Source organism: Durio zibethinus, chromosome 3 (genome assembly GCF_047325235.1).
Source record: "Durio zibethinus cultivar Kanyao isolate XHJ-2024 chromosome 3, ASM4732523v1, whole genome shotgun sequence".
Taxonomy (NCBI): domain Eukaryota; kingdom Viridiplantae; phylum Streptophyta; class Magnoliopsida; order Malvales; family Malvaceae; genus Durio; species Durio zibethinus.
Window position 1 is genome coordinate 5,307,541 of NC_143164.1, and position 20,856 is coordinate 5,328,396.

At 32.6% G+C, this 20,856-nt stretch overlaps 1 protein-coding gene across 1 annotated transcript; it reads left to right on the top strand.

The window, feature by feature from the left end:
* The first annotated feature begins 7,397 nt into the window (after nt 1-7,397).
* Nucleotides 7,398-20,141, top strand: LOC111299687 (uncharacterized). Its single transcript, XM_089758228.1, has 7 exons — nt 7,398-7,451; nt 8,024-8,081; nt 12,356-12,463; nt 13,040-13,303; nt 13,427-13,523; nt 14,377-14,445; nt 17,143-20,141. Exons 3-4 carry the CDS (start codon nt 12,388-12,390, stop codon nt 13,273-13,275), a joined length of 312 nt encoding a protein of 103 aa, XP_089614354.1. The 5' UTR covers nt 7,398-7,451; nt 8,024-8,081; nt 12,356-12,387; the 3' UTR covers nt 13,276-13,303; nt 13,427-13,523; nt 14,377-14,445; nt 17,143-20,141.
* The last annotated feature ends 715 nt before the right edge of the window (nt 20,142-20,856 follow it).

Below are 20,856 nucleotides of genomic sequence, written 5' to 3' on the forward strand. Positions count from 1 at the left end.
TATACATTTCAACGACTCGAACCACCTGGCCAAAGTCTTTTCACTTGTCTGCAACTGATCTTAACGAAGGAGCAGCATATCTAGAGGAGAACCCACGATACAGAGTGCCCTCAGTGTCATCATCTCCACAGCCATCGTCAAAGTTCTGAGCATAGCTTAAAGGGTCGTACCTAAAGCCACCAACAGGTCTTGGTTGTTTTGCCCTATAAGCTGCCGTTTTGCTATTGCCCAAACTTCTTATTTTTCTTTTCGTCCATGGAAGCTTCAGTTTGAGACGACCCCAGCAGGAAAGCAACCCTTCTTCTTCATTTGTGTTCCTCAAAGGTGAACTTCCCTCCATGGTTTTTGAGCCTTTTTCAAGAGAAACTTTCTTGCATCTAAATGATGAAGAAATGTTCTTTATGAAAGGTTTTGGGGTCTCTAGATTTTCTCTCTGCTTCTTTTAGTTTGGATGTTGAGTATGTGGTAGAGAAGAGAAGCATATCCAAAGGATCAGTGTGGTGAAAAGGTTATTCTCCTTTTAGGTTTTAAGAACTAAATAAAAAAAAAAAAAAGGAAAGGTGAGACTGAGAACTGAGAAGTAATGCAGACAAGGTGCAGGAATCTAAGGTGAGAGAGAGACAGTGAAGAATCATTTGTCGCTATTGGTTTCGCCAAGCAAAATCTTGGGTACCATACATTGATGGTGTAATAAATTTGCTCCATTGGATACGCTGTAGAAATGAAGATTCTTCTAACAACGGGGAACTTCATAAAAACTTGGAGTTCATTCAATAAATTGGAGTTTATAACCATAATAGATTTATCTTAAAAACAAAGACCATCGTTGAAATTCTTCAAGTTACGATATTCACATTGATTTTTATTGTGTTCTTTTCTTTTATGATGATAGAAGAAAACCTTCTGTTTACCTGAAAGAGACTTTCTGGTTTGCTAGTGCACATAAAAATTTGGAAGCATTTTACATTGAGAATAGCCTCGTGTATGTATACACGGTTGATGCCATATTAAAAAAAAAAAAGAAACTTGGGTGGATAAATAACTTGCTTTCGGTTATGGTCCTTAAACCATGTGTCTCAGGCCTTCGACAGCTGCCTTCCTCGTATGGTTCCTACTTTCCTTGGGGTATCCGTCACTTTTGTCCTACACTCGTCCAATCAACATTGAATTTTCACTTTCCCTTTCTTTATCCAGTTATTATGCCTACATTCATCCTTGTTAGCTGCCTTTTCTCGCGATCAATGTCCTTTAGCAACACCAAAAAATTATAATTCTTTTGCTCTAGATAGTAGATACAATAGGTAACTCAGCATATTCTCTAGTGAAGCTCCCGGTTAGATGCTCGGCTGATAGAAGACTGGCATGGCTGTTTATTAAAGGTACTTGCCAGTGAAATTGACGCCACAAGAGAAATGTATCCACTCCAGGAAAGTATAGAACTAAAACAGAACATAAGCATAAAAAAGGAACAATGCCCTGAAGTTCAAGTTTTTAATCTAATCCAGGAGTTTGATAGAGTGAAACTTCTATACAGATTCCCAAAAGATAAATATGACTCCATAAGTAATAATCCCTCATGTTTGAACCTGAAGAAAGAAAAGTTTTCAATCAGAAATAAGTAGCAAGAGGTTTCTTAGAATTACCATTACACTCATAGCAGATGTTATAACCATTATCAGGATGAACAACATGGTATGTAGCTTTCAGCTTAACAATTGAACAATAATTTTCTTCTAGATCAATCACAAATTCAATAAAATATAAGAGGGAGGGGACATAAATGCTTTCTTCTTAAGTGCCTAGTTAAGTACATTTTATATGTTAACAACATTTGTCCAGTACCTATATATAGCAGAGTGCAAAAGAAATCCCTTAATTAATCAGGTATTTAAAATCACAAATACACGATTCCAATCATTGTGGCAGAGTATTTGGGCGAATGCAGATTAAATGCCTATCAGCTGTACTTCCCATAGAAGCAATGAAATAATCCACAATAGTGATGTAATGCCATGAGAAGCAATGAACTAATCCACAAAGGGCCTTCTAAGAAAGAAACTAATTGACATTATATTAACCAAAAGACATAACTACCACATTAGCTGCAAGCTAAGAGAACAAGGAAAACTTGAAAACTGACAAGCATTTACATGCTTAAAGAAGGATATAAGCAAATGTTCATGACAGGTAGAAACTGTAATTCAAGACCAAAAAGGGTGATTAGAACTCCAACAGGCAAAAGGGTGAGGCTACATGGCTATCTACCAAAATTGCACTTGGATATCATTCAAGGGTGAGGAGAAAAATCAGTAAACTGTAGTATCCTAGCCTGCAGAAATGGGGCAAGCAGTATAAAGTGGCAAGAGTTACCATTTGCCACCCAAGGGAGAACTAAATACGGCACCACAGTCTACATCTTGGCAGCCATCAGTTCTGCTGAACTTTTCTTCACAACTCCTCTAGAGCATAACTCATTTAGTAACTCCAAAGCCTCATTAGCTAAACCTTCGTATGCTATGCCTTCAATGAGAATGGTGTACGTAGATTCAGTAGGTTCACATCGTCTCATCACCGTATAAGCCAAAAAGTCAATTGCACGATCAGTCTGCCGAGCCTTACAAAGGGCCAACATGATAGAGTTATAGGTTATGGCATTTGACCTAACACCCATTCTCTCAAAGTCGTGAAAAAATTTTATTGCATTATAATATCATCAGGAACTGCCCCTGAATTTTTTATAGTCTCCATAACCAGCGTAGCCTTTCTAGTCTCGTCTTTCTTACAAAATCCACGAATTAAACTTGTACAAGCTATAATATCAGGAATCTCACTATGATGAGTCATTCCCTCGAGAAGCTTAAACCCTTCTTCCAGTTCACCATTTTGACAAAATTTCGGAGCTGATTATTGCTACAATGCTATCAGATTCCTTAAAATTGTAAAAGGCGCTCAACGGACTGGATGAAACATGACCATTTCCAAAATGTCCGGAAACTTTCAAGATTTTGCTGCCTACCATTAACACCAGCACTTTCAACTTTTGAAACAACAAAGACCCTACATCGTCTTTGCTTTTGAAAACCCACACGTTCGCACCCCACATAAGCTTCTAAAAAACTAGAATTCCTTAAAACTCTCGCTGTGAAAGTGTTGAAATGAACAAAACCGTATGATTTATATGTACTACCATATCCGTAGTTTTCCTACGAGTTCGTAAATAACCAAAATATCAACACTCAAAAACCATCCATTTCGTAAATTACCAAAATATCAACACTCAAAAACCATCCATTAAAAAATAATAAAGTGTTTCAAAGAAACCAGGAAGTTAAATGCGGTAATTTCATCAGAGTTATGTGGAGAGAACCAGTCTTTCTTTATCAGAAAAGTAGCAGTTATTCAAATGGGATTCTTTCATGAGAGTAGAGAGATGGGCTCTGTGACGTGATAACTTGAGAAGTGAGAGAAGGTGCCAGCGTTGTAACGTTGTCCATTTTTATATTCTTCTGGTTATGGTTTCTAATGAAATATCTCTGCAGGCATAAGCGAGCGGCTGCCAATGTTGAAGCTACTTGGACTTGGAGGTGAGTGGGCTCCAATTTGTATGGTTGCGACACAATCTATTATGTTCCTTATATGGGTTCATACCCATGTCCACTCAAACCACAATCATGGGCTCCCTGGATGATTTTCACATCAAGGGTTATGGAACTTTGCATCTTTCATCTATTTTTTTCCGTATGAAAGTCCTTGGTCCCATAGATTATAATTTGATATTTTAATTTCAAAGTTTTCGATATAAATTATAATTTTATATTTTAATTTGAAACTTTTTTATTTAAATTTTTAAAATATGAGAAATTTAAGATTATTGGGATTAAAGAAAATATTTATATTAAAATCATATGTACAACAAAACATAGTATTTAAAAAAAAAACTTTGTAGTATTAATCTAATTTTTGCAATCATGTAAAATTACAAAATACAATGTAATTTTCAGACGCACACGTTAATAATAATTAAGTGATTGTGTAGTCATTGGTTACAATGTCTGATTTCTTTCTATTTTTTCATAATGAATCTCAAGATTAGGAACCTTTTTGGGCACATTTGATGCAATGTCAATAATTTTTTACTTTTTAAGGTCATACGAAGACCACAGTCAAAAATTTTTACCAACGAACCCTTTCATTTAGTTACATGAAGGTTTTATCAATAGTACTTTTTTTTTTTTTAATAAAAACCACAATAAAATGTCATACCCGTTGATAAGATTCATAGAATATGGACGAAAATAACAAAATAATAAACAAACTTGAAAAAAGAAGGGAAATTTTATAAGTATAATAATAATATTAATCAAAATTTTTGGGGCCACGTCATATATCTACCGCTAGATTCACCCCTAATTATTCAATGTTACCGAGCAATGCCTATGATTCCATCAGTGAAGATGTGGTTTGAGATTTTTACACTTTCTAACAAACGGTTGTTTCTCTTTAGCCTACTTATATATGACACGCATAATTCGCACAAAAATAAAAAATTTGATTCAAAATTAATATTTTTATACTCTCCTAAAAGCTTTGTTAGTCACTACGAAAAAGCTTACGAGATTGCCGACAGGGATCTTGAGCAAAGCAAACTACAAATGTAACATGGTATTTGTCCTGCTGGATTTTATGTTTTTCTTGATCTCCGAGTGATAAGTAGGTTTATGCTGAAAAAAAAAAATATCCTTTGGAGAAATATTTAAACTTGATTTTAACCAATCTAAAATGAATACGACATCGAACATTTTTTTTATTAATTGCCTAAGCGCGATAAGCAAGGCAAGTTGATGCTTTAACACGTTTTTGCTTCTTTGTTTTCTTTAATGTACCGCCGTTGTCTTTTATGAAGATCTTTTATAAGCGTGACTCAAAATGTAGAAAAATATTTTATTGTTGCCGAGATCTGTGTGAATGCTTGAAGAAACAAAATGCAATCTTTCAAATTATATATAAGATTATTCACGAAGATATATCCTCCAACCAGCATGATTTTCTTAGAATTAATGCAATGTTTAATGTCACAAGCTGGTTGGAGATTAATAGAGTACTGAATTATGCTTAATTAAATAAAGAAATTTAACAAAGATTGTTGCACCCTTATCTGAGTACAATGGAGATAGTTTGCATATCCAAAGTATTATATTCTTTTAGTTAATTAAAATTTTTTTGTATAAAAAAATTAAAAATAAAAGAGATTATTCTATCTTTAATATTAAGACAAATAGTAAATTCATTAAAAAAATTTATAAATTTTTTAAATTTATAAATCACTTGTTAATAAAGATGACAACGGATCGAATCGAAGTAAATTTTTACTTGCTTCAAATTCGATTCGATTTTAAACATTTAAAATACGAATCTGATTCGATAATTTATTTATACTCAAACTTAATCCGATCCATCATTGTATAAAATCATACTCGATCAAATTTAAAATTAATAAAATATTATTTTTAATATAAATATAAAATTAAATATATAAAAATAATTATAAAATAAAATAAATAAATAAATTATTTTTATATATATTAGATCGAATAAAATTAAATTTATCTAAAATTTAATTTCAGCTCGATACTCAATTTTCAAATAAAAAATTAATCTTAAAAAATCGAATTGAAACCAATTAGGTATCGATTTTTTTGCCTTCTCTACTCGTTAATAATGGATCGTGAAATTCGAACCCGACAGATTTTCATAATGGTTAATGCCGATAGTTGCGCGGTTACCTCCGTACAATCTTCTTACTAAAGATTATATTTTTTCACGTGTTAGAACTTTGAATAATAATATTTTAATAAAATTAAACGAATCTTATTCTCCTGTTACATAGCTATCGAATAAGCACTGTAACTTTTCACAGTCCACCCTCCAAAATATCTTGACTTCTCTCAAATATCTTCGGCCCTTTTTCAATAAATTATTTCTCCTAATAAAAACGAATCTTCAAAATTAACACGTGTCCATGACGGGTAGGAAGGTTGCATTTTTCCCTTTTTTTTCGTTATTTTTTAATTCAGAAATGGAGGTTTCTTTTCTTGATGCCTCCAATACCGAAACCCCAAAAAAGTCAATAGAAAAATGAGCATACGGACTTTGAGATTTTAAGAACTCCATTAGACGACGTGTCAGTTTGAGACGTTATAAGACCTTAAAGTTCTTGTGGTTGTAGGCGATTCATCGTGGTCGATGTCTTTTATCAACACGTGTCACAGTTGGGTTGCCATCCTTTTTGCCTTCCCTTTGGCGCTTGCCTAACCACGTCAGCCAATTGTTTTTTAAACGGCGTGGAAACCGGAGATATCGGCGGCTCGATCTTCATATAGCGGTTTTCAGTTGGACATGAAACAACGGCTGCCTCCACGACGCATAAAACTAATTTTTAATAGGAGACGGTAACAAGTGTAAAATAATTATGATTAATATATTATTTTTATTAAATTGATAAAAATAATAAACTAAATACATTATTTTAATTAACTTGATTAATTTGAATTATTTAACACAACATTATAATTTGTACTTCAAGATTACAAATTGAAAAAAAATTATTCACACATTGCTTTATTCCATCAAATAAGTATAAAAATAGAGATCAAGGAGTAAATTACAAATTTTAAAAAGATATTTTAATTAATCTTGATTAATATTTATAATCATTCATTAATTAAATTTTTAAAGTTTTTTTTCAAATTTTTAATTTTAAAAAATTTAATTAATATACATATCATTTAAATTAATACATAGTTGGCATTAATTGGATCTACTTTTAAATTTATTTTTTTAGAAAAACCTGAAACATAGATTATGAAAGAATCAGTCAAGTTTTAAAATAAAAACGAAAAAATAAAATAATTCTTTAATTTTCTTTTTATTTCATTTATTTTGTTCATTTTTTTAAGATATATATTAAAATTATATCTTATTTTTATGAATATTTAAAATTTTTATTTTTATATTTTAAAATTATTTTATTTTTTGATATTAAAAATCATGAAAATTTGATATTATAAAAAAATTTAAAATTTAAAATTAAATATATTAAAATAATTTTTTTTAAAATTTCAAAAAAATTAATACATGATAAATAATATGAGATTTAGAAAAATTTTTTTTTCAAAACCAAGATTAAGCTTTAATCATATCTCAAAAAGAAAAAAGCTTAAGCTTTACCGATGTCTGGTTATTGAATAATTTAGATCTGATTAATTAGGTAAGAACCCGATTAAGTGGGGCCGTGGGGGCAGGGGCACCTTCATTTGCTCTCTCCTCAATTAACTTATGTTTTTTGGGGGCCAAAGCCCAATTAACTTATTTAAATCCCCCATCTTTCGTCTGCCCCTGCTCCAGATATTTTTTTCTCTACTACTCGTCTTCGGTTTCCCAAGCTTCTTCAGGTACAAATTTCTTTGTCTCCTTCAAAGAAACAGATCTCATTTTTTTCTCTATTTTCTCGTTTTCTTTGTTTCTTTTTTTCTCGATTCAGGTAAATATTTGTAATCAGATCTCTATTTTTTTTTCGATTTTACGTTATTATTATTATAATTTTTTGAGCTTGCATTCTCAGCTTTAAACGTGAATGCTGATTCGTTTTCCGTTAAGTAATTTGTTGTTTGAGATTTTTACGATCTGTTAATTTGCTTTGATTCGGAATTTGTTACCGATGGTGGTGTAAAACTTTGTTTAACAATTTCTTTTGCGTAAAATCTGTTTGGTTTGTCAGAAAGTGATTGAAAAAGAAAACCATCAGAGAATTGTTCTTTTTGTCGAAATCTTTTTTATAATAATCGGCTTTTGACATATTTTCTCAAGTTTTCTTGGCAACAAAGTGGAGAAACGAAGTGTTTTACGTGTACGGTAGAATCGCTGTCGTAAAATCTGTTGCTAGCTTTTCTTTCTCTTTATTAACACTTATTTTTTCTTTTTAATTTATTGCTATAGGGATTTTTACATTTTGGACTATTTTCAGGTGACATTAAGAGGAGGGAGAGTTTTAGATTCAAAGCAAATTAGGTTTTGGCTCGCAGGTAATTTTTATTATTGTTCTTCCTAAAAGTTTCATGTATGCTATTTCTTTTAATTATTATTATTCAAAGCAAATTAGGTTTTGTCTTCCAGGTAATTTTTATGATTGTTCTTCCTAAAAGTTTCATGTGTGCTATTTCTTTTAATTATGTTCTTCCTAAAAGTTTCATGTATGCTATTTCCTTTAATTATTATCATCTCCTACCGTTTAATTATTATCATCTCCTGCCGTTTTTTGAACAGTGTTTTAGTACGGCTCGCTTTCTTTTAGTTGTAGTTGGGTCACTGAAAAGCTATTATATCACCTTAGCTTCAATTTAAAATTTTGTATTACTAAATGAACTTTGAGTCCTTTTTTACATTGAGATGCGAAAGATATGTCATAAGCATACACGGTTTTTACATGGTTCTTATCTTTTTTACAATTAACATTTGATATAATTTTGTAATTGTACTATATTTTATGCTTTCACTGCTGGATAATCATCATTATTAGGGATTATAAGATGCTTAGTGTTAGTCAATGGTTCTTTTAATAAAACAATCATATAAAAAACACATAAAATATTGTGGTAATGGCTGTCTTTATGATCACGCTATATTTTCGATACATACAATTATCAGTCATTAAACACTTTTCCAAAAATTTGAACATATGCCTTTTTAGAGAGGGTTTGTGATGAGTAGCAATACTTTGTATTCATTTGTTTTATGTGTAGGTTAGCTGTATGACCATATGCCGTGTTGTGTAACTTTTTACTAAAGCCTAATTGTAACTGAACTGATTTTGCTTTTCATTAAAGTTTTGTTCAGATAGGATGGGGAAGGTGGGTTGGGTGCCAAATGACAAGTTTTGTATTTGAGCAAGTCATTGAGTTTCTTAGTGTTGCTTTTATGTTTTAATTGCTGATATTTTACTGATGATGTTCGTTGGAACTAGTGATGGGTTTGCCTTCAAGCATTTTTTATTTTTGTTCCTAATTATTGCTATGAATTTTTCTGTTAAATAACTTGAAACCTCTATGCACAACATGAATTTTGCAAACTTTCGTTTCACTAAGAATGCTAAATTGTCTACCATAAGGATAGAGGCATTATGTTATTGGATAAAGATCTTGGGAATATGTAAAAAATAGGAATTTTTTTGGAATATAGAGCTAGAGTGTTCCTTTCATGCCCTTGTTCTCACATATTCTTACAAATATTAGTTAAATTACTGATTGGGATAGACCCTCGTTTAATACTTGTTTGTTCCCTTTTTTGAAGCTTCTAGATATAATTGGAGGAACAAGTCTAGATAACATTTTCACTTTGAGTTGTTTGGTATTTAGTTGTGGTGAAGATTTGGAGTATTATCAAATATTAGGGATACAAATTTATGATAATATAATTTTGAAATGATATTGGTATTTAGCTTGAAGTGGCATGTTATGATACATGAAGACATATTCTTCATTTGGATTTTAAGCTGAATTTGCTATATTCTACATAACCAGTAGAAGAGTTTTTTGTTGCATCTCGTCTCTTCATTCTCATGTCCTGTCAATTAAGTAATTGGAAATTAGATTAATTTGCAATGTGCCGATCTTGAATAGTCAATCTTAACAACATGGTATTAGCAATTTTCTTATGCAAATTTGTGGAACTAAGTCTTGTATCATCAGCTTGCAAGTTCTCTCCCTTCCCCAGGTTTGGCTTTGTTTTGTTTTGTTCTTTTAGTAACTTTGGTTGCCATAGACTTTAAATGACATCTATCTCTATTAGGTTCTGTAAACTGTTATTTAGCTCCAATAATACATGTTAAGATCGTGCTCGCATTATTGTTTATAATGTTTAGACAGCAATCCTTCTTAAGTTCATATTCTAATAAAATTTTATAGATAACTAAAGGAAAAAAATAGAAGTTGTTGTTAGTTTGAAAATGTTAGCGTCTATGATAACTATTCAAAAAGCTTTCTTGTATGCCCCTCTATTTTTCTCTTGATTCTTTATCATGCCTCTTCTTTTCCAAAGAAGTCATGGTCCAAGTCTTTCCTAATTGCTTACTCTATTAGCTTATTTAAAGTTTCAAATCTTTCAAGCTGTAGATTACCTCTTTATAGATTAAGAAAATTAAATTATCAAGATCACAATTCATTAAAGAGATTCAGAAGGCGTATCAGGGATTAGAGATATGTGTAATTATGAGGTCAATTACATAAAGGGATATGAAGTACCCTAAGGGAAAATGGTGATTTGGGGATTGTATTTATGGGCTAAAATTAGCAGAGTAAGATTATAGAGAGAAAGGGTATATTCAACATATAGTGTGATAATTCTTTGTCAATAATTGTTTTTCCTTTTTCTTAAGGTTGAAGCGGATTTAGGTTATTCACTAATGCTTGAGTATTCCTGTTAAGTGTTTAGCATATGGCTTAATTCTAAGAGCTTATTGTTACTTTCTTACATAGGTTCCTTCAGCTCTATGATTACTATATAGCAATGCTTGTTTCATGTTCTGAAATGGGGAGAAGATGCTGCACTCAAGGAGTTCCAAAAACTTAGACATTGGAACAAGACTAAGTGGAGTAACATACTACTTTTTTCTTGTTAAAACTATGTGTGTATCTGTGTATGTTCAATATGCACGTGTGTAAAAATGTTTGTGTTTTGGCATCTCTAGATCTTTTGGAACACGTAGCTTGTAACTGAGTGGAAAGGAGGAAAAAGATTGATGTAGCTGGCTAGATTGGGATTAAGGTTTACTTTAATTGAGTTGTAGAGAGGCAGCAAATATTCAATAGATTGTATGGCATAAGTTATGCCTAAGTTTCACTGGTAAAACATGTGGACTATAGTAATAATTGTATCTGGTTTTTTAAGCAGATAAAAACTAAATCCTATACTATCCAGGCAAGTGTTGGATTTGGGACGACAGGTTGAATCTTCAAGTGCCTTTGATGGCTGTGATTTAGTTTGAGTGTCTTGCAAATAACAATATTAAATCATTTAATCTGCAAATGGCTAAGTATGAGAAAAATCAAGCTGTAACAAGTTTCAACATGCATGAGCTAAGCTGAACTTTTCTCTCAAAACCTTATGGCTAGAACACACCCCTCATTATGTGTTGGAATTTGGAGGAAGGGAAGAATTTTGAGGATCAAGATTATAGAAGCTCATAATGGTCATTTGTAAATGTTATTTAGTAGGTTTATTTGTTTATGTGTTGGAAAACTTCCCTAACTGTTTTATGAGTAGTTCTTCAAGTCCTACTAATTCATGTTTTTGGATATATCATGTGTTTGTGAGAGGGTGATGAGCGAAGTATTGATGTTTGCTTTTCTTTCTCTTGTATAATATACACAAGTATATGAGTATATTTCTCTGTTTTGCTCTCCCTTTACCTCATTTCTTCTTTGCTTTCATCCTTTTTTTCTTTTTTAGCATGCTTGATTATGTCTCTTCATGAATAATATGGCTTCATTTGCATCAAATTTTAATGTTCCAGATGGAATTCTAAGGTATATGTTAGTTATGCGTCCAACATGGGTACTATACGAAAAATAAAGAGTTGGGTCGTCAACATTAAAATATAATTAAACTTCATTGCAAGGCACATATCTAAGTCCTATTTTGCTCTAGTTATACTTGTATTTTATTTTACAATTCGAAAGTTAAGTTATTTTGATAGTCCATAACCGTTTTGTAGTATTTCATTTCAACATTTTGCAACCCTCCTCCTTTATCCGGGCTTGGGACCGGCTGTGCTCACAGATATAGGCATATATTGTGGTCACAGGCGGAGTTATTGCAGTGTATGCTTATGGTTCCTCGTTAAATTTGCTGATTCCTTGTTCTGCAAACTCTAATTTTATGACATTTCTAGTATTGGGTTGTGAACCTTCCTTGGGATGCTTGTATGCTGTACTTTGATCTGACACTTGCTGGCATTGGATGCAGTCTTAAGTTTCTTTTAAGACCCAATATCTCAATGGGTAACTGTGTATGCTGGCTATGTGAATGCAAGCTGTTCTTGGGAAAAGAATGGTCCTTGGTTTTAAGTCATGAAGAAGATACTTATGCATCTTCAAGTTGAGCAGTTAACTAGATATACAATCCTTTGGTTTGCATTTTGAAATTGCACTATCATCCTATTTATATAATATGTTTGTCTCTTACTATCAGTTTGCATTAACCAATCATGCTATGTATTAGTCACTGAAGAAACTTGTTTTCACCTTCTTCTTGTATAGTTTTGGTATTGTATTATATAACAAGGCTATTTTCTTTTGCATAGGGTATCCTGAACTGGTGTTCTCAGATTGTTATATGAACCATTCTTTTTGTATCGCGGATCATGGTATCAGTTTTCTGTCTGCTATGTTATGTGATGAAGAAAAAGAAGGTACGTAGAGTTACTCCATCTTCGTTTTATTATTGAAAATGGAGTTGCAGTAAAACTACAATGAATTGAGTCTTCTAAACATCTTGTTTGTGATGCTTCTATAGTTCATCTTTTGTTTGTAGCTTCACTTATCTAAATACTAATATCTTTCTGAAGCACCCTGTTGCTGTCATATATGTTCCACAAAATGGCAACTACAATAAGTTTTTCCTATTAAAATTGACTAAAATAATTGTAATTGTGACCTCCATTGCCAGTTATCTTTAAAACTGCAAGAACTGCACATGGAATGTAATGTCCATTTTCTCCTATATATGTGTATTTTTCTTTATTACACTTAATTTATGTTTACATAACTAGCTGGTTTTCTTGATCATCACACACATTCTAAAGTTAATTTGTTTAATCATTTCGAACCAATGTTGATTTGCTGAATGAACGGTGGTTTTAACATACCACATCTTACTATGAGAAGCATAACTTTTGGAACACGAGTTATTTGTTGATAGAAGTCAAGTGACATCCAATCCCAGTTTGATGCATCTGTTTTGTTAATGCAATTGTAGTCTGCTGCAGTTACCATGAAAAGAAGTTGGAGATCAAATTGTGGCAAAGGAAGCAGTATCTTGATATATTATACCATATGGAGGAAAATATACCCCAATTTTGTAGCTCTTGCTGGTGTCTCGTGGTTTTGTTGCTGTGGCTGGCTTAGCTGGAGATGGACAGGCACATGTGAGTCCTCTCCAATACCAAGACCATTTGTGAGAAGGGAGTCTTTGTTTGCACCATTCACTTCCCTTGTTCCATAAACCTGGGATGTGAAACTTTTTGGTTGAGGTTGGTTTTTAGAACAACTCATAACTGACAAAGGTTTAATGGTTGAATATGATAATTGAGATTTTCATGAGCCATTCAAATTTATACCTTCTTATATAATTCCATGTTTTCTTGACGAATTAGGTTTACCTTCTTATAGAGTTCCAGATTTTCTTGATAAACGAGGTTCCCCTGCAATGAGACAAAGCAATTTAACCACTTGAGCTGAGACAGTATGATAGTAAGGAGCTGAATCTATTTCTTTCAGGGTTTACCTTTCTGTTCACTTCTTGAATTTCATCCATTAAAATTTGGTCCTACAGCAAAAGAGAAAATGTTACTAAAATGGGGTTGCTTCATTTTGCATGCTATTTTGAACTAAAAAAACAGAGCATGACATGGAAATAAGAACATCAAACCTTCTTCATACGGACACTGCGAAGACTCATTTCCAATTGACTCTCCAAATTCTGTAAATCTTTTACGCTCAATCCAGAAAGTTCTTCACCCATCATTTGCCTGTTTTGGAATGCAAAAGCATAATTTTGGTCTATAAAATTTGTATCTTAGACATTATAGAAGCTTTTTGTAGGCATGTAGATGAGATGCAATGGACTTTTCAGTCACTTTCTATTCTTGGGACCATTTTTAGTGTTGAGGCATTTGATTCTTTAAGGCTAGATATAAAATCTGCCTTTTACATAGCAGAAATTAACGTCTAGGACCATTAATCTGTGGTTGTTCATCTTAATTGAAGAATGGATGATTCATTCAGTTTGATCTTCAAATATATGAACCATTATATAAAGGATAGAACATCCTGAGCATAATTGCATCATAAAAGTTTGGAATAAATAGTTATAACAGGTCAAAGGAGAAAGAAGCTGTTATTTCACTAATTTATGTTATTGTTTGAAAGCATGAGTTTGTCTGTGTTGAATTCGGACATATGGGCATAGTTGTATTCTAAACAATGCCTAATGTAAAAATGGTTTCTTGATTCTGTAATTTTGGATCATTGTACCTTTCCATTGGTTTTTGATTGGATGAATTTATGTTGTTAAAAAATCAACATACCTATGATTTTCTTGCAGGTTTTGCAGTTGTTGTCTTAGAATTGCTACCTCTCTTTGCCAGAGCTGAAAAATAAGACACATGATACGGTAAGATTCACAGTGCACAACTTTTTATTGCTCAAAGTATGATTGTGCATATAAATAACTTTGACACTGAAATATTACAATAACCATACATATATATAGACTTGACAATGCTCTGAATTACCTATACAATCATTGGCAATTCACAACAGAATCAAACATATTTAGATCCAAGGTTCTTGCTAGAGAGGATTTTTTATCTTGTAGAGAAAGTTGCATTATGAGTTCAATTAATGTGTTAGTGGGAGCAGTGATTTGATGGTTTAATTATTTGGATGATAAGTCACTTCGTGAGTTCTTGGTCTACTTGTCAAAGTTATGCACATTCTTAGCTCTTGACCCAGATGCTTGATTCTATTGTTGCCTTTTGGATTGCCTGATCAAGCAACTCAGCAAGTAAAATTAGGCTGTTAGAGCTAACAACTTTTCAAAATCCATCGAAATTTACATGCACTGATAGGTGCGTTTTCTTCTGGATATTGCAAAGAACATTCTTCTAGGAGTAATGTGTTTTCTATTTGGAGATTGGAGAATGCTTTAAGCTTCTATATATATCACCAGCAAAAAGTATAAAAGCATAAGAGAGGTGGAGATATGAATTTCAAAGTAGCTAGATCATAGATGAGTCTTTGGATTTGGTATAGAAGCAAGGAAAGGTATATTTTGCCCTTGGAATATGTTATTGACTTTGGAGCTGTCCATGAATATGATTTTTTGGAGGAAGCTTTTGCCTATTTTGAGGCATAAAAGTGATGAAGAGATGGCTTCTCAAGAAAATCGATGAAGTCTGTATGGAATGGGGTAATTGTAAGGATTTTCCTATTTTCTAAGGTAACTGACTGTTGAAATGCTAATAAGAAAAGAGATGAACACGCCCCTTAATTTTGGATTGCCTGATCAAGCAATTTAGCAAGTAAAATTAGGCTGTTAGAGCCAGATGCTTTTTCTTCTGGATATTGCAAAGTACAAACTTTCTTTTTGGAGTAATATGTTTTTTATTTGGGGATTGGAGAATGCTTCTAGCTTCTATGTATATCAGCTGTAAAAAGTTTAAAAGCATAAACATGGTGGAGATATAAATCCCAAAGTAGATTATAGATGAGTTTTGGATTTGGTCTAGAAGCAAAGGAATTCGAGGTCTATTTTGCCCTTGGAATAGGTTGTGGACTTTGGAGCTGTCCATGAATATGATTTCTTGGAGGAAGCTTTTGCCTATTTTAAGGCATTAAAAAGATGAAGAGATGGTTTGTCAAGAAAGTCAATTAAGTCTTTATGGAAAGGGGTAAATGTAAGGATTTTTCTATTTTTTAAGGTAACTGCTTGTTGAAATTTTAATAGGAAAAGAGATGAAAATGGCCCTGATTTTTGGATTGCCTGATCAAGCAACTTTAGCAAGTAAAATTAGGCTGCTAGAGATAGCAACTTTTCAAAATCCGATGTGAAACTTATATGCACCGATAGATGCTTTGCTTCTGGATATTGCAAAGTACAAACTTTCTTCTTGGAGTAATATGATTTCTATTTGGACATTAGAGAATGCTTCTGGCTTCTATTTGTATCAGCAGGGGTGGAGATATGTAATCCAAAGTAGTTGATGGAGGAAGCTTTTTCCTATTTTGAGGCATGAAAGAGATGAAGAGATTGCTTCTCAAGGAAAGTAATGAAGTCTTTATGGAAAGGGGTAATTGTATTGATTTTCCTATTTTTAAGAAAACTGCTTCTTGAAACGTTAGTAGGAAAGGAGATGAAAACGGCCCTGATTTTTGGTGACTGATCAAGCAACATAGCAAGTAAAATTAGGCTATTAGAGTTAACTTCTCAAAATCCCATATGAACTTTATATGCACCTATTGATGCTTTTTCTTCTGGCTATTGCAAGCACAAACTTTCTTCTTGGAGTAACATGATTTCTATTTGGAGACTGGAGAATGTTTCTAGCTTCTTTATATATCACTTGTAAAAAGTTTAAAAGCATAAAAGGGTTGGAGATATGAGTTCCAAAGTAGATAGATTATAGATGAGTCTTTGAATTTGGTCTAGAAGCAAGAAATGACAAGTTCGATTTTGCCCTCGAAATATGTTGTTGACTTTGGAGCTGTCCATGAATATGATTTGTTGAAGGAAGCTTTTTCCTAGTCTAAAGGCATGAATGAGATGAAGAGATGGCTTCTCAAGAAAATTGGTGAAGTTTTTAGAGAAAGGTGTAATTGTAATGATTTTCCTATTTTCTAAGGTAACTGTTTGTTGGCAGGTTAATAGAATAGAGTGATTTAAACACGAGGAACAGGTAAAGTAGGTTTTACCATTGCCAACCCATGTAGCGGAGATTTCCCAATGGTGAATTAAATAATTTTTCATGGGCAAAACTTGGAGTCAAGTTCAAAGCGTCACCCCTTAAAACATCTGGCTCCATTTTTTTTGACGAGGAAGACATTGGCAATGGTTCTCTAAACTGGGAAAATTTCTTCCATACACATAGGAAACTTAGATAGCTGACTGCTACGTAGGCCGTAGTCTCTAGCTTCATCAAATCTCTTCTTTCCTTTATTCAATGATTCTCCTTAAGATATCTGCTGACATTGGAAATTTCTTGCTTTATTGATCTGTTAATATCTTAGTCATGTTTATGCTGTAGTTGCCCTCTAAAACCACAAGTACAAAGCATTGTTACTAACAAGATGGTTTTTATCTTGACAACAGGCTGAGATAAATGGTAGTTTCGCTCTAAAACTTTCTAGGTTGAATGTCATGACTATGAGGCAGTACCAGTAACCTCTTTTTAACCTTCCATCCCTGCATATTTATGTAAGGTATTGCTTTCTTCCTTCATTACGTGTATAGTCTATACCAAACATCAAATAAATTTTTTCATGATGACTTCATACAGTAACTTCTATGGTTGGAACCTTGGCTTCTAAAAGTTATCTGGTACATAAAAATAAAACATGTAATTTGTACATGCTACTAAGTACTAAATACCACATGAATACTATCATGATTTGACCTTAGTTGTCAATGGAAGGTATCTTACTGGTCACAACTAAGACCTGCTCAAACTGTTTAATTCTCTGTGTGGTCTGAGCTTTTTAGCACATGTACCCTTCCTTTTAATTATTTTATTTTAGAATATATCGTTTTTAGCACAAATAGAAATATGTCCTAGACTCGTACATTTTCTAGACATCATCTTATTATGGTTTTTCTTTTTTATTAGCTGCAAAAGATATTTTGCTAGTTGAACCTTTACAATCACTCCTTTATGGTATATATCTTTTAGGAAATTCTTTCCCATGGTTTATGGTGACACTGCTTGTCTTTTGCAAATCACATTGTCCCAAGCCCAGAAAAAGGAGGATTGTGGTGTTTATATGACCAAGAAAGGTTTTTAGCTACATCTTAAACATAAATCTGAGCAGGATCATGGCTGAAAAAGTGAAGTTTTGGGTTATTCAATCTGACATCTTTCATTAATGGAAATTTTTTGATGTAGTGAGTAATAGCTCTGATTGTTCGCTGTTTAAGAATTCTTTCCTATTTCTTTTTGGAACAAAATCTGATTCCTATTTGATGTCCATGGTCTCACCTGAAGCTAATAATTTGCTTCCTAGTATTTTCATTTTGCTGATGTTCACCCTGGGCTAGATTTTCTTTTCCATGATGTCATCCAATTTATTATATCTTATTGATACTGTTTCCATCATCTAGAGCTATGAGAACAACACAGTCCTGGCACGGTAATTTAGCCTATTTATGCATTCCAACATTTAGAAGAGGAGTTAATGGAATATATTTGAATCAATTGTTATCTTTCAGGTTTTGGGCTGTCAAGTTTGTCAGTAGATGCATAAAGTCTAGACCTGAAACCAATATCTAGCTATAAAATAGTTGCAAGCATTTTCTGTCAGTGCCTTCTACCCACTGTCAACCCAGAAAAACACAGAGCTGGTTTTTAGCTCTACTGGTCCTAGTTTTTGTTCAGCTAAAATAGTATATGCAAAGTTAGGAATGTTGAATTTCGCACATTACATTTCCAGATGTGCTTGTAATAAGTTTGGTCCAATAAGTGGAAATTTATTGACCTTGAATCTTACCTTTTCTTTTTCCGGTAGAAGCTAAATGCATGCAAATTCACTAATACACATTGAGCATGCTCTGAAGGTGAAATACAAGAAATTTAGTATTTAGTACCAAACAATACCTTGACTTGAGAGGTTGGGTTCCCCAGTTGATGTTCCACCTTAGTTTTGCTGTATCGTTCAATTACTGATCTCATGCTGTCAAGAGAAGATTTGAATTGTATCAGACATTCTGTAATTTCTAAATGCCTACATGAGAGAAAAGAAAAACAGAGAGAATGATGATCACATAACATTCGAAACGGCCACACATGGGCTCTGGAAAGTATAATGGTATCTTATGTCAACTTCACCGCTTTCTCTCTCTCTCCTTTCCAAGTGTATCTAATAGTGTTGTATATTTGTATCTGACAAATTCGTGATTATATTAGTCAACAGAAGCTTCCTTCCAGGAGCTAAATCAGGTGGTGAACAGAAAAACGAAAGTTGCAATCCTAAAAGTGAGTATTCTTTTTGGTTAAATATGAAAGTTAAGTCTTAACTAGTCAGAATTTTGTTTACCTGTCCTCGCTTTATTTAATCTTGTACTTTTCTGTTCAAATATGACATCTAAACTAGACAGACAGATTGCATTCTTAGTAAAATTTTTATTCTTTCAATCTCTACATTGCCACCTTTCCTTTCCCCCCTTAACTAGTCAGAATGTTGTTTCCCTGTCCTCTCATTATTTAATCTTGTACTTTTCTGTTCAAATATGTGCCTTTGCCTCCCCACTTTGTTTCCGAATCTGATTAGTAAAGAAGAGGTCATCTGTCTGGCTGAAATTATCTGTCATTTTGAGAAAGGATTATTGATCCCGTTGTTATATGTTAACTCTCCATGATTCTTTACCACGAGTAGGGAGCATAAAAGATTGGAGCTTGTTTGACTTCATGACCTCAGGCAAGGTATGCATGCTTCTTTGCTATCTAAGTGAGGTGTTTTGTCTTAAGCTGCTGTTGACACAGAAGTTATTTGGTTTATTCCTTTAAGATCTCATTATTTTTCACCATCTTATGCGTTTTTTGATCCCAAATTCATCTTCCCTCTTTTCCATGGATACCATATCTGCAAGTTCTGTGCGTGGTAATTTATGTTAGAATCATATTTCGTGTAATATTTTCCAAAAGTTAACCCATAGATCTGCTTCAGTACAATCAAATTTTCACCAGAGGTTTGGCTTTTGGGCTTGCACTGTGGTTTCTTGATCCTAGAGCCATTTGCCCTTTTATAACTACTTGCGTCATTTGGGTTGAAAATTTTAGTCCAAAAATAGTTGGATTACTCACAATGATAGAGGATGTAAATACATAGAACTCGTATATATAGCTGAATCAATTTTCTGTCACCCAAATTCAGCATTTTTTTTTTCATTTTTCTTAACAAAACCACATTTCGCAAACTCTTAGCTACACTTTCTGTTAGCTCAGTTTTGTTCAGATGACATCCTTAAAGATGACATATAGGAAGTTTGAGATTTGAATTCAAATACCTGTAATATTTTTTACTATTTTTAAGCTTCTTTTCTTGTATAAAAAAATTTCTTATTATTATGCATTCAAACTTAGAAAATTTGACTCTTAATTGTGATGTCTTAAATAATCTCATGGTTGATATTGTAGATAAGTTTGAAATGAGTTTTTACACAAACAAATTTGCACCTAGTACATGAATGAGTTGATCGAAATCAACTTGATAAGTTCGACCTACATGTGCTCAGGAAGACTTTATGTTTGATATTAAACATTTTGTTGTGAACTGTTGACTCAAAAGGGACTAAACAGGGTAATTGGATGCTTTGGCTTATATTATATTGACTCTGTTATGATATACATACATACATATATACATACATACATATATATATATATATAAATTAGTAAAAATGACAAGTAAAAATATTTTTATTACTTGTTTTTTTTTTGTTAGGTTCTTAGTTCTTTCAAGTCAAAGTATTATAAAACCCTACTTTGACTTAATTTATTATGTGAATTACTCCAAAGCAATTAAGCTAAGGTTTGGATATAAATTTTATTATTTGTAATTAATTTTTATTTTCATGTAGTGATTTTTTTTTGTATAAAAAATTTTATAATTATGTCGTACAAGGTTAGACATGCTAAGGGTTGAATTACTTGTCAAAATTTGGAAGACCATAAATTTGGGAGGGTTGTGTATAAATTTTAGATTTGTTAAATAAGTCTAGCCTTGAATTTTAGGTTCATTTAGAAATCAGGCTCGAGTGTCATGGCCTTAGAGAATAGTTGTGAATCTCACATATGTTGTATATTAGAGTTGG

Coding starts and splice junctions, on each gene's coding strand:
- LOC111299687 (XM_089758228.1), top strand. CDS start 12,388: ATGAACCATTCTTTTTGTATCGCGGATCATGGTATCAGTTTTCTGTCT. Junction 12,464..13,039: donor ATGTGATGAAGAAAAAGAAG/GTACGTAGAGTT, acceptor AGTCTGCTGCAG/TTACCATGAAAAGAAGTTGG.